The sequence below is a fragment of the Topomyia yanbarensis genome, chromosome 3, assembly GCF_030247195.1.
Source record: "Topomyia yanbarensis strain Yona2022 chromosome 3, ASM3024719v1, whole genome shotgun sequence".
Lineage (NCBI taxonomy): Eukaryota > Metazoa > Arthropoda > Insecta > Diptera > Culicidae > Topomyia > Topomyia yanbarensis.
Window position 1 is genome coordinate 269,455,106 of NC_080672.1, and position 10,505 is coordinate 269,465,610.

General features: G+C 42.5%; 1 protein-coding gene across 1 annotated transcript; it reads right to left on the bottom strand.

The window, feature by feature from the left end:
• Positions 1-7,147: 7,147 nt before the first annotated feature.
• LOC131691047 (ribosome biogenesis protein BOP1 homolog) lies at positions 7,148-10,505 on the bottom strand. Its single transcript, XM_058977201.1, has 6 exons — positions 10,229-10,505; positions 9,083-9,892; positions 8,353-9,028; positions 7,807-8,294; positions 7,450-7,745; positions 7,148-7,387 (listed from the first exon to the last, which is right to left on the bottom strand). The coding sequence occupies exons 1-6, from the start codon at positions 10,376-10,378 to the stop codon at positions 7,234-7,236; spliced, it is 2,574 nt and encodes an 857-aa protein (XP_058833184.1). The 5' UTR covers positions 10,379-10,505; the 3' UTR covers positions 7,148-7,233.

Below are 10,505 nucleotides of genomic sequence, written 5' to 3' on the forward strand. Positions count from 1 at the left end.
CTTGAAACCAGCGGCGGATCATAGAGAAAGATCCGGGAGGTCCAGGTCCTGCCGAAAATTTTCAACTTGTTAAGGAATTTTAAACTAGTTTTAATTTTAAAGTAGCAACCCCTCACTGCATACTCTCTCCGGGCCGGTATGATTGACGATTTTTGGAGTGATTGCATAACCTTTCTATATGAGAAAGGCAAAAATGTACCAAAGTCCAAATAAAGTCAATTTTTGTCAAACACCTCAATGTTTCATGCATTTTAAAGTCATTTGGCATCAAAAATACAACTTTGATTTTGAAAATTTTTCATTTCAGTTTATATGGGAATTTGCTGTGTGATTGCACTCTTCAACTCGTAACTCCGGAACCGGAAGTCCAATCAATAAAAAATTCAATAGCAGCCGATGGGAAGGTTGTACCTTTTATTTGAGACTAACTTTGTGCAAATCGGTCCAGCCATCTCTGAGAAACAGAGGTCACATTTTTTTCTACATACACACATACACACACAGACATTTTTCGATCTCGACGAACTCAGTCGATTAGCATATGACACTCGGCCCTCCGGGTCGGGATTGGATTGACGAATTTTAGAGTGAATGAGAAAGGCAAAAACATTTTTAGCAAATGTTGAAAGTTATGCACTTTTCTTGGTGAGCTGTTCTATGTTTCATAGACATTAAATCAATTTTAACTTCGCTTCCTATTAAATAAAGACCCTTATTAAAGCGAGCTCAATTTGAAAAGAAATCTGAGGATTATGATTGATTACAGAACTCTGGAATTTTCTATTGAAATGTTTTCAGGCAGGGAGTTGATATTGATGCTATTAGACAACTGTGAAATCAAGACCAATAGATCAGTTACATATCAGGACCCCATTCCGACAATTTATCAAAAGTCCTAATGATGTTTACAACAACAGGTTATCAATCTACGGATCAGATAATTGTTATTGTAATATTGAATTAAATCAGTCTGCATCAATAAATTTTCAACTTCAATCCAATATTTTTTTGGGTGTTGTGGGGGGGGGGGGGGGGTTGATTTGTATGGTGTTAAACCCCAAAACCTTCTCTTTGCTACGCCGTTGCTTGGAGTTTTTTTTCGCTTTTCATTTTCCGATATGTTTCAGATCGATCCGATGGTTATAAGTTAGAAAAATTTGCAGTCAGAAGGTTCGCACAAATGAACATTTTTGTACTGATAAGTTATCAAGTTCCTTCCAGACAACTTGGAAGTGTTCGATAATTATTTCTAGCGGTTGTAGATTGTAAAATGAAATACAAAATTCGTTTTATCGAAATAATGTTTAGCTTATTTCAATGGATTATTACTATATTGAACAATAAATAGGCGACAAAGAGTAATCAACAAACAACAAGCCATAACTTTTAAAGTATCCAAAATAGATATTTAAAGTCTTTAGTAAAGTTATTCGCAAAAGTAAGTGCTACAAATTTGCTGAAGACATCATTTCGATATAATCACTTCCAAGAAAATTTGTGAAAATATCTCACTCATAGGGGGATTAATCAGCAAAAGCACAATACCAAAAGAAAGGGCATATTACCTTCATTAAATTCTCCGAAGATACTATTGACCTAAAATAAGCCGTTTTGGCGTTAATAATAGATTACATGTTTTTGGTCATATTTCTGGCAATGTGAAATGATAAAAATCTTTCGTCCGCATTTAATGTTAAATATCTCTTTTGATAATAGTCCGATTTCAACAATCTATAGCTTGTTCGAAAGGTATTCGTTAAAGCTGTTTAAAACATATAAATTGCTAATCTATGTTGTCAATTTCGGCTGATAATTTAAAAAAAAACTGCAAAAAACGCCATTTTTACACATTCAAACATTTATATCTTGGAAACTAAACATCAGAATCAAAAACAAATTAATAGCGTTCATACTGTTTTTTAGTTCTTTCATTTAAAATTGGTTTGGATAAGATCGGTTCAGCCATTGCTGAGAAACACGAATGAGAATTTGTCCGTTACATACACACACACACACAGACATTGTCCCAAATCGTCGAGCTGAGTCGATTGGTATATAAGACTCGGCCCTCCGGTCCTCGGAAAAATTCTTGAAAGTTTGAGCGAATTCTATACATTTCTTTTATAAGAAATGTAAAACTTTCAGCAGCACAGTAGATTAATAAAATCACGACTTTTAATGCCAAATGATTCGAGGTTTTGAAAAAAATGCTCCGATGTGATGAAAAAAATTATCGAGATAAATGGCGTTACCATCCGAGGTGTAAGGTTGAACCTCCTGTTCTAAGGTTGCACCCCCTGTTTGAATATACGTATTTGAGGCTCTTATAAAGCAGTTGATCAGCGCCGGTTTTGAACTGCCATTAACACAACGCTGATTAAAAATATCAATGTTGCCGCAATTCAGCTATTAATATATGACTATATGAATACTTACTTGATTGGTATGATGACCAATTTTTCATGTGCTAGTAGAAAGCCGATATGGCTTAGATGGAAGAGCGACGAATGTAGTCACACAATGTACCTGGGTTCGAATCCAAATGCTGGAAAAAGTAAATGGATTCGCAAAATTTCATCTTGGAAGGTAAGGTTTTGTGGTGCTGATTGACTTTGGGGGCCTAAGCTCCGTTAACCAGTAATTACGAATGGAAAGAAGATTAAATTAATTGAAAAAAATGCCGAAAATTGTTGGTGAAAAAAATATTTGTACCATTAGCTTTTCAAGCGCTTTACAACAAGCTGAACAATTACTAAATAATTGCAGCTTAAACTGATTTAATCAGCAACTCCTTGTAAAAGCTGAACAAGGTACTGAACAAGTTTTGTTTGCGTGTGGAAAAAGCCTGTTTTCAGTTTATTTAATCAGAAACAGTTGAACTAATGTTATGAACCACACAGAACTGCGACTGAAGAAACGCTGTTACAACAGCACTAATCAGCAAATGCTGAATGAATTCTCCAATTTAAACTGGTTAAGCATTGAAGAGCAGTAGCTTGAATATTTTAAAACGCAGCTAATCAGCATAAGCTGATTAAAATATCTTGCACATACGTTTTTTCAGCAGAAATTGTTCCTTCATATATGAACCGTCATAGGTGGCCAATGTAGTCAAAGCTACTTTGATTGATCATTTGTGATCTAGACCCACATCTTCAATCCGTAACTCAGGAACCGGAAGTTGGATCAACCAAAAATTCGGGGGAACGCTTACCGTGTCGTGATGGCTGATATCAAGGGTCCAACGACGACAGCTGAAAAGTGCGCTGACAAATTAAACACTATAGTGGAGGGTCTTTTCCCGAAGCACTACCCAACCGCATGGCCGCCTACACCGTACGTCGATGCAGACGGTGGAAATGCTGATGACCATCGAGTCTCCAACGAGCTCCTGATAGTGGCAAAAGAGTTGAATGCGAAGAATGCTCTCGGTCCGAATGGTATCCCCAACGTGGCACTGAAGTCCGCGATCCTGGCGTTTCTGCACATGTTAAGGCTAGTTGTACAGAAATGCATGGACGATGGCTACTTCCCGGACAGATGGAAGATCCAGATACTGGTGTTGCTGCTAAAACCAGGGAAGCCGCCAAGAGTTCCAGCATCGGACCGGCATATATGCCTGCTGGACACTCTTGGTAAACTACTGGAAAGGGTCATCCTCAACGGGCTGACGACCTATGCTGAAAGTGAGAACGGACTATCGCATAGTTAGTTCGGGTTGCGGAAAAAAATATCGTCGATGGACTCTATCCGCACAGTCATCGCGAGAGCGGAGAAAGCATTGAAGCTGAAGAGAAGGGGTAATCGCTACTGCACCGTGGTAACGATAAAAGTGAAGAATGCGTTCAACAGTTCTAGGTGGGGGCGATCGTTGTTGCACTGCACAGAATGCGGGTTCTGGACTATCTCTGTAAGGTTCTGTGTAAATTATTGCGAAGGGCGCGAGAGCAAACGTTCATATTAATCGCACTGAGAAGCTCAGAGCTGTCAATTCGATCTTGCAAAATATCCCAAATCGTCATAGCACGGAATAGATCCCGCCGCACTTGCAATGTATCGAGTCCAATAAGCAGTTTCATAACTTGGCAGCTGGTGAGGGTTGTTCCAAGGCAATCGACGAAGGGCAAACCGAATCGACGAAGGGCAATCGAACGAGTGAGTAGCGGAGAGATTTCAAGCAGTAAATATCTGAAAAGTGCTTAAATATTCCCATTCCCAGTTCATCGAGAAATAGATTTTTGACACAACTCGCTCTGGCAATCGTGGATTCATCTAGACAGTAATCGAATAGAATTGGCGTTTTTTTCCTCGAGTACCTAATGACTGTGAATTTCTTGGGGTTTAGGGTCATTCGGTTGATCTCGCACCATTCAGCAAAGGTTTCCAGTTGGCGTTGAAGGAAAGCTGCATCATCAGTATTCCGGATTCTATGGTATAACTTGAGGTCGTCGGCGAAAGACAACCGTGGTCCTTCTAAACAAAAGTTGACGTCGTTGAAATACAGAAGAAAAATCAATGGACCGAGATGGCTGCCTTGCGGAATACCATATGAAGCGAAGAACTCTTCGGATACACAATCACCTATCTTGACTGCTAGACGACGATCACTGAGATACGATTGCATCCAACGGAGAATATTAGTACCAAAGCCAAGTCTATCCAACTTTGCCACTGCAATAGCGTGATTAATCTTGTTAAAAGCAGCTAACGTCAGTTTGACGGCCGTCCGACAAGGCATCTGTCACATATGTTGTGAACGACAGAAGATTCGTAGATGTTGAACGTTTCGGCATAAATCCATGCTGAGTCTCGGAGATATACTGTTTGCAGTGGCTGGAGATGGGTTCCAACGCAGCCATTTAAAACAGCTTAGGAACTGCGCTTAGCGTTGTAATACCACGGTAGTTATCAACTACCTTTTTATCACCTTTTTTGTGAACTGGAAACATCAAGGGTTAGCGGTTGTTAGCGACATTTGAAACATGACAAAGAGGTTCAATTAGACCGGCAGAGCATTTTTTTAGAATAATAGTTGGTATACCATCTGGGCCTGCCGAGGTTGAAGCCTTGATTTTGCCAATCGCCGGTTATACCATATTGTTGTCGATATTGATAGAGTTCAAAGACTGGTATGATTGAGGTACATTGAGAGCCGCGCGTGAAACCTGGGTAGGTGTCAGTTTCTCGTTGGAGAAAACACTCACGAACTTTTCAGAGAATAGTTGACAAATCTCCTGTAATCTAGAGCTCATACGTCCTCCATAGCTCATCGTTGAAGGCAACCCGGATTCCTTTCTTTGCTCGTTTACATGTTTCCAGAATGTTTTAGGTTCGGACTTCAACTTACGTTGCACGTTTCGCAAGTAATCGGCGTGGCAACGCTTCGATGTCTTTTTATAGACTTGGTTAACATGAACGTAGTGTTGTCGCAGCACGTTGCCCCCAAACTTGGAGTACTTCTTTAGAGCGGCTCTTTTAGTCGCTTTTAATCGTCTCAGCTCGGCAGTGTGCCACGCTGGGTGCTTAGATTGAAGGCTTCCTTTGGGTACATAGCGATCGATAGCATAGCTAATAACATTGGAGAAGGTCTGCACTGTTAACACTGTAACTGCACAGGGGAGTTGAGATCGTCGGCTTTGCAGATGACGTTGTTCTGACGCTAACCGGCGAGACCCTTGAGGAGGTGGAAATGTTGACGGCAGAGATAATAGGCATCGTGGAATCTTGGATGGTTGCCGTCAAATTGCAGCTGGCTCCCCACAAGACCAAGCTAGTGCTGATGAGCAACCGTAAAAAAAATCAGCGTGTCGATATGAGCGTCGGGGACAATCCGTCCCATCGATGTGTGCGCTGAAGCCCTGGGTGTGACGGTCGATGGTCGACGATCGATTAAATTACAGCAGTCATGTCGACTATGTATGTGAGAAAGCTGCGAGGACAACTAACGCATTGGAAAAGATCATGCCGAATGACGGAGGAGCAAGAGGCAGCACTAGACGTCTCCTGTCGGCTGTCTCATCCTCAATACTGAGGTATGACGTACAGGCCTGGGCTGCTGCACTGAACTCAAAGCGGAACCGGACGAAGTTGACAAGCACGTTTCGCCTAATGGCTGTACGTGTCGCGAGTGCGTACAGGAAGTTATCGTCGGAGGCGGCATGCGTATTTGCCGGGATGATTCCCATTTGCATCACTCTGGTTGATGACGTGGAATGCTACCAGCGGAGAAATGCACGTAATGTATGGTTCTATCGGACTCGTTGGCTAAGTGGCAAGAAGAGTGGGACAACACGGAGAAAGGAAGGTGGACCCACTGACTCATCCCAAATGTGTCTGCTTGGGTACATAGGAAGCCTGAAGAGGTGAACTTCCATTTGACGCAGTTTTTGTCCGGGCATGGATGCTTCCAGAAGCACCTGTATCGGTTTGGACACGCTTCGTCACCCCTTTGCCTGGAGTGTGTGAACGTGCAAGAGACATCGGAACATGTGCTCTTCGAATGCCCTAGGTTCGAAGAAGTCGGTAGGTGTATGCCTCGTATGACAGTGGACAACATCGTCGAAGAGATGTGCCACGACGAGCATATCTGGGACGCTGTCAACAAAGCGGTTACGAGTATCCCCTCCGAGCTGCAGAGGAAATGGCGAAGGGACCAACAAAGTAGAGCCATTGGCTAGGAAGACGCCGTGAAACCACAAATCGGGTTTCTGGAGGAATTCCTCCGCCGCAGGAACTCTCCGACAGTGTAAACAAGATCCACCGCCGGGGACCAGTTGAGTAGTTCGCGACGTAGTACTGACTTGGGTCGCCGGGCGCCAGTGAACCGGAGGTCAGGCTTCGCCGGAATCACCGGACCAATCCCGGCACCCTACCGGGTAACTTGTGAGTAGGCTGGATCCACCGCCGGGTATTAGACCAAGTAGACGGCGTCGAATAGAGCCAGAGAACCGGAAGCTACGCTCCACCGGGAATCGCTAGATGGACCTTAGCATCTACTGGCTGGCCTGTTTAATAAGCTAAGTCCACCGCCGGGAACTAGATCGAGTAGATCGGGACGAAGCGAGGAGCTGTCTAATGGACAATTGCATGAACGACAGAGTATTTTTATTAAATAACTGAGTTTTCATATAGTGTTTATATTTAATCCTAAATTGACTTAAACGGAACTACAAAAATTTAGAGCTTCTATGCTCTAACAATATTTGATACAAACATAATTCTTATCTCTTTCATTTACGTGTACAACCGAACGGTATTATCAGCACCTGAAGAAAACAACCACGGCTGAGTTGGATGGAACACCACATCAAATGCACCAAAGTCGTTTACTCTTTCGTGGTGCTCCAATCGTCTTAAAGGAACAATCAGTGGGTTTTGCAGAAGGTCACTGTTGAATAAACAAAAATACTATCAGACTATGCAAAACTAAGTTGAGCGTCAATAACTTACTTGTACACCATTCCATGCGACACAATGACGCTACGATCGTCACTGGCCGAAGCAAACAGCGGGTAACGCAAATGAAAAGCAACATTTCGAATAGCCGAATAGTGCAACTTTAGCTGTTGGTAAGGTCGAGTGGAAAGGTCCAGATCGAACCACATCATTTTCTTCTCGTACGTACCAACTAATAAATTATCTCCTTTCGGATGAATAGCCATACTCGAAATCCATTTGCAGTTGGGGAACAGCTTCTTCAGCAGTTCCTGTTTCACCAAATCGTACACTCGAACATGGCGTTGGGTCTATAATCGATATTGAATTCAAATAGGGAAACGTGAAATACGAAAAGCAGTTGCTACTCACCGCCACAAATAAGCATGGTCTCACCGGATGGAACAACACACACTGAATCAGCCCCTTGCTCTTCGAAAATGGCAATTGTGACCGTCGTTTGGACAACTGATGAATCAACACTGAACGATTGGCAGCTTCCGGCATGACAGCGGCAAAGTAATCCCCTCGGCCATGCCACGTAACCTGTTTAATGTCCTTGAAATGATTGATAACAATGCGGACGCCAGCTTTTCGTTCATCTTCTGTAACTTCCACCCACTGGACGGCAGTGGCGATACGTTCATTGTCAACTACTTCGGACTTTGGTGCCTCCGCCAGCAAATCGTCTGTTTTTCGACTGATTAAACTGTCACCAACATTAGGATTGATCAACAGCAGTCGCTTTCCCGAGGCCACTGCCACTAACGAGATTTTACTGTTCGGACACCATGCAACCGAGCGAACGATGTCCCCCGTTTGAATAGTTTTGATGCAACGTGCTGTCGAGACTTCCCATACTGAAAAGAGAGCGATAGGAATTGATAACTGAGACCAGATTAAAGCAAACACGCTTACTTTTGACCGTCTGATCGTCTGAGCCGGTGACCAGATATTCTCCCTTCGGCTCAATGCTAATGGAACGGATCATGTCGGTGTGCCCCTTGTAAATCAGATTCTGAAGCGTAGGGAACGGTTGCAAATCCCTCGGAGATGGAAGCTTTGGAATTAGATATTCCGGACCAACAGTAACCCGAGTTCGTTTACCACGAGGACACAAATACAGATCCAAGCACCGTAGAAACCGTTCCCGAATGTATTTATCGTAGTAGGGAACTTCTCGGAGCGAATTGTACTTTTGAGGGATATAATGCAATTTTCTCTTCCACGGTTCTTCCTCGTGACTGTTCCATTCAGCCAGTTCTCGTTCGTTGAATAAATATTCCGGTGGTGGATTGTAGGATTCAGCATGTCCCGGTAGCGGTCTCTTAGGAGCGACAACATGATCATGAATGCGACGCATTTCTTCCTTGCCATGATCGGTGTCCCAAACCATGTAGAACTTAGGGCCTTTGTTCAAAGCGGCTTGCTTTTCTACCTCGGCACGTGTTTTAACCCAACCCATCTTGAGTGCATGCACAAGGCGACCGATTTTTAGCTTCTCCGATTTGCTTGGCAAAAATGAGCGCTTGTGATCCGGAATATTACGAACGGGCATCTTCTCTACTTCAGATGTGAACCACTCAATCCAAGGCTGCAAAGACTAATATTAGAAAATTCACTAACCAGCGATAATTTCAAAATTAACCTGATAATCGTCGTACTGGTCGTCCGGATTTCTCCCAGCCATAATACGCTTGATGAGCCCAACGTCTTCGTCACTCAGCACAACATTTTGACCAGTTTGTGGATCCTTAACTGTTCGCCAAAAGTTGGGATCTTCCATCTTTTTCAGGAAATCATCGATGGCATCAGTTTTCGGTGGTTTGATCAGTTTGTTTCCATCCCAATCGTATCCAACGTGTTTATACTCATCGTACCAGTGCATCGGAATGTTTCCCACAGTGTTCCTTATATCTTCCTCGTCCGATGTATCTCCAGCAGCATACTCGTCCTGATTCTTGAAGCGCGATTTTTCTTTCGTTGGGAAGATTCCTACACCTTTGGTTTTAACTGGTTTTCCCAAAGCAGAATCAATTTCTACCAGCTCTTCGTCCTCTTTATTGGCTGCCTCCAGAAGCTTCAAAGTTTCCTCGTCATCTTCATCGTCACTTTCATGTGATTGCTTATTTGTGCCACTTGAAGTAGCCTTCGATAATGATTTGTTCATTGTTTGTGCTAATGCTTTAGGCTTTTCCGGTTCTTCTACATCTTCCTCAAACTCCAACTCATCATCACTTTCCTCCTCTTCCGATTCAGGAGAACTATCGCTGTTTACGTCATCTGCTGAATCGACTGTTTCTTGTTCTGCGTCACTATCGTCGTTAGCGGATTGATCCTCAAAATCGGAGTCGGCGCTTTCAAAATTTTGAACTTCATCATCGGATTCAATATTCTCACCCTCTGAATCTGAGCTATCCTCATCGTTTTCGTTGTTGATGCTTGTGAGCAAGTTGTCCTATTCACAAAAAGAAAAAAATCATTGTGGAACAGCCGAATTAGATTATTTAAAAGGCCAATTATTAGGCTTTAAACTAAAGTGACCAAATGTTTTCGGAATGAATGTGAGCTCCGTTCGACCAACCTATTGACCAAGGTGCTTAGAATAAAAGCTCCTTGCTATTGACGATCTACATTTCTCAGATGTTATTTTATGACAAAAACTTTTCGCTAATAGTTTATGAACTTATTCATACTAGTATTCGACAAAATTTCCAATGAAATCAGAATAAATTGGCTTAATTTACTCGCTTTACTTTCAACCTATTAAATAAATGCAAATTTTGCATCTTACCTCGTCCGATTCATAAAAATCGCTGGCACTTTCCTGGTCTATGGATTCCATTGTCTTTTGACTTGATTTGGGACCGCTCAGATTTTCTTTTTCCGATGCCGATGGGGTAAACGCCTTCCGTTTCCCCGCTCTGTGCTTGTTAGCTACCATTTTTTGAAAATATCGAAATCGTTTTAGTTTTTTAGAACGAACCAAAACTAACCGAACACACGTGCAAACGACGATCAAAAATACCACGCGCTTGTTTATTTACTACAGAAGGAAAATGTAAAATGTC

Coding starts and splice junctions, on each gene's coding strand:
- LOC131691047 (XM_058977201.1), bottom strand. CDS start 10,378: ATGGTAGCTAACAAGCACAGAGCGGGGAAACGGAAGGCGTTTACCCCA. Junction 8,295..8,352: donor AGACGATCAGACGGTCAAAA/GTAAGCGTGTTT, acceptor CTCTCTTTTCAG/TATGGGAAGTCTCGACAGCA. Junction 7,388..7,449: donor TCGCATGGAATGGTGTACAA/GTAAGTTATTGA, acceptor TTTATTCAACAG/TGACCTTCTGCAAAACCCAC.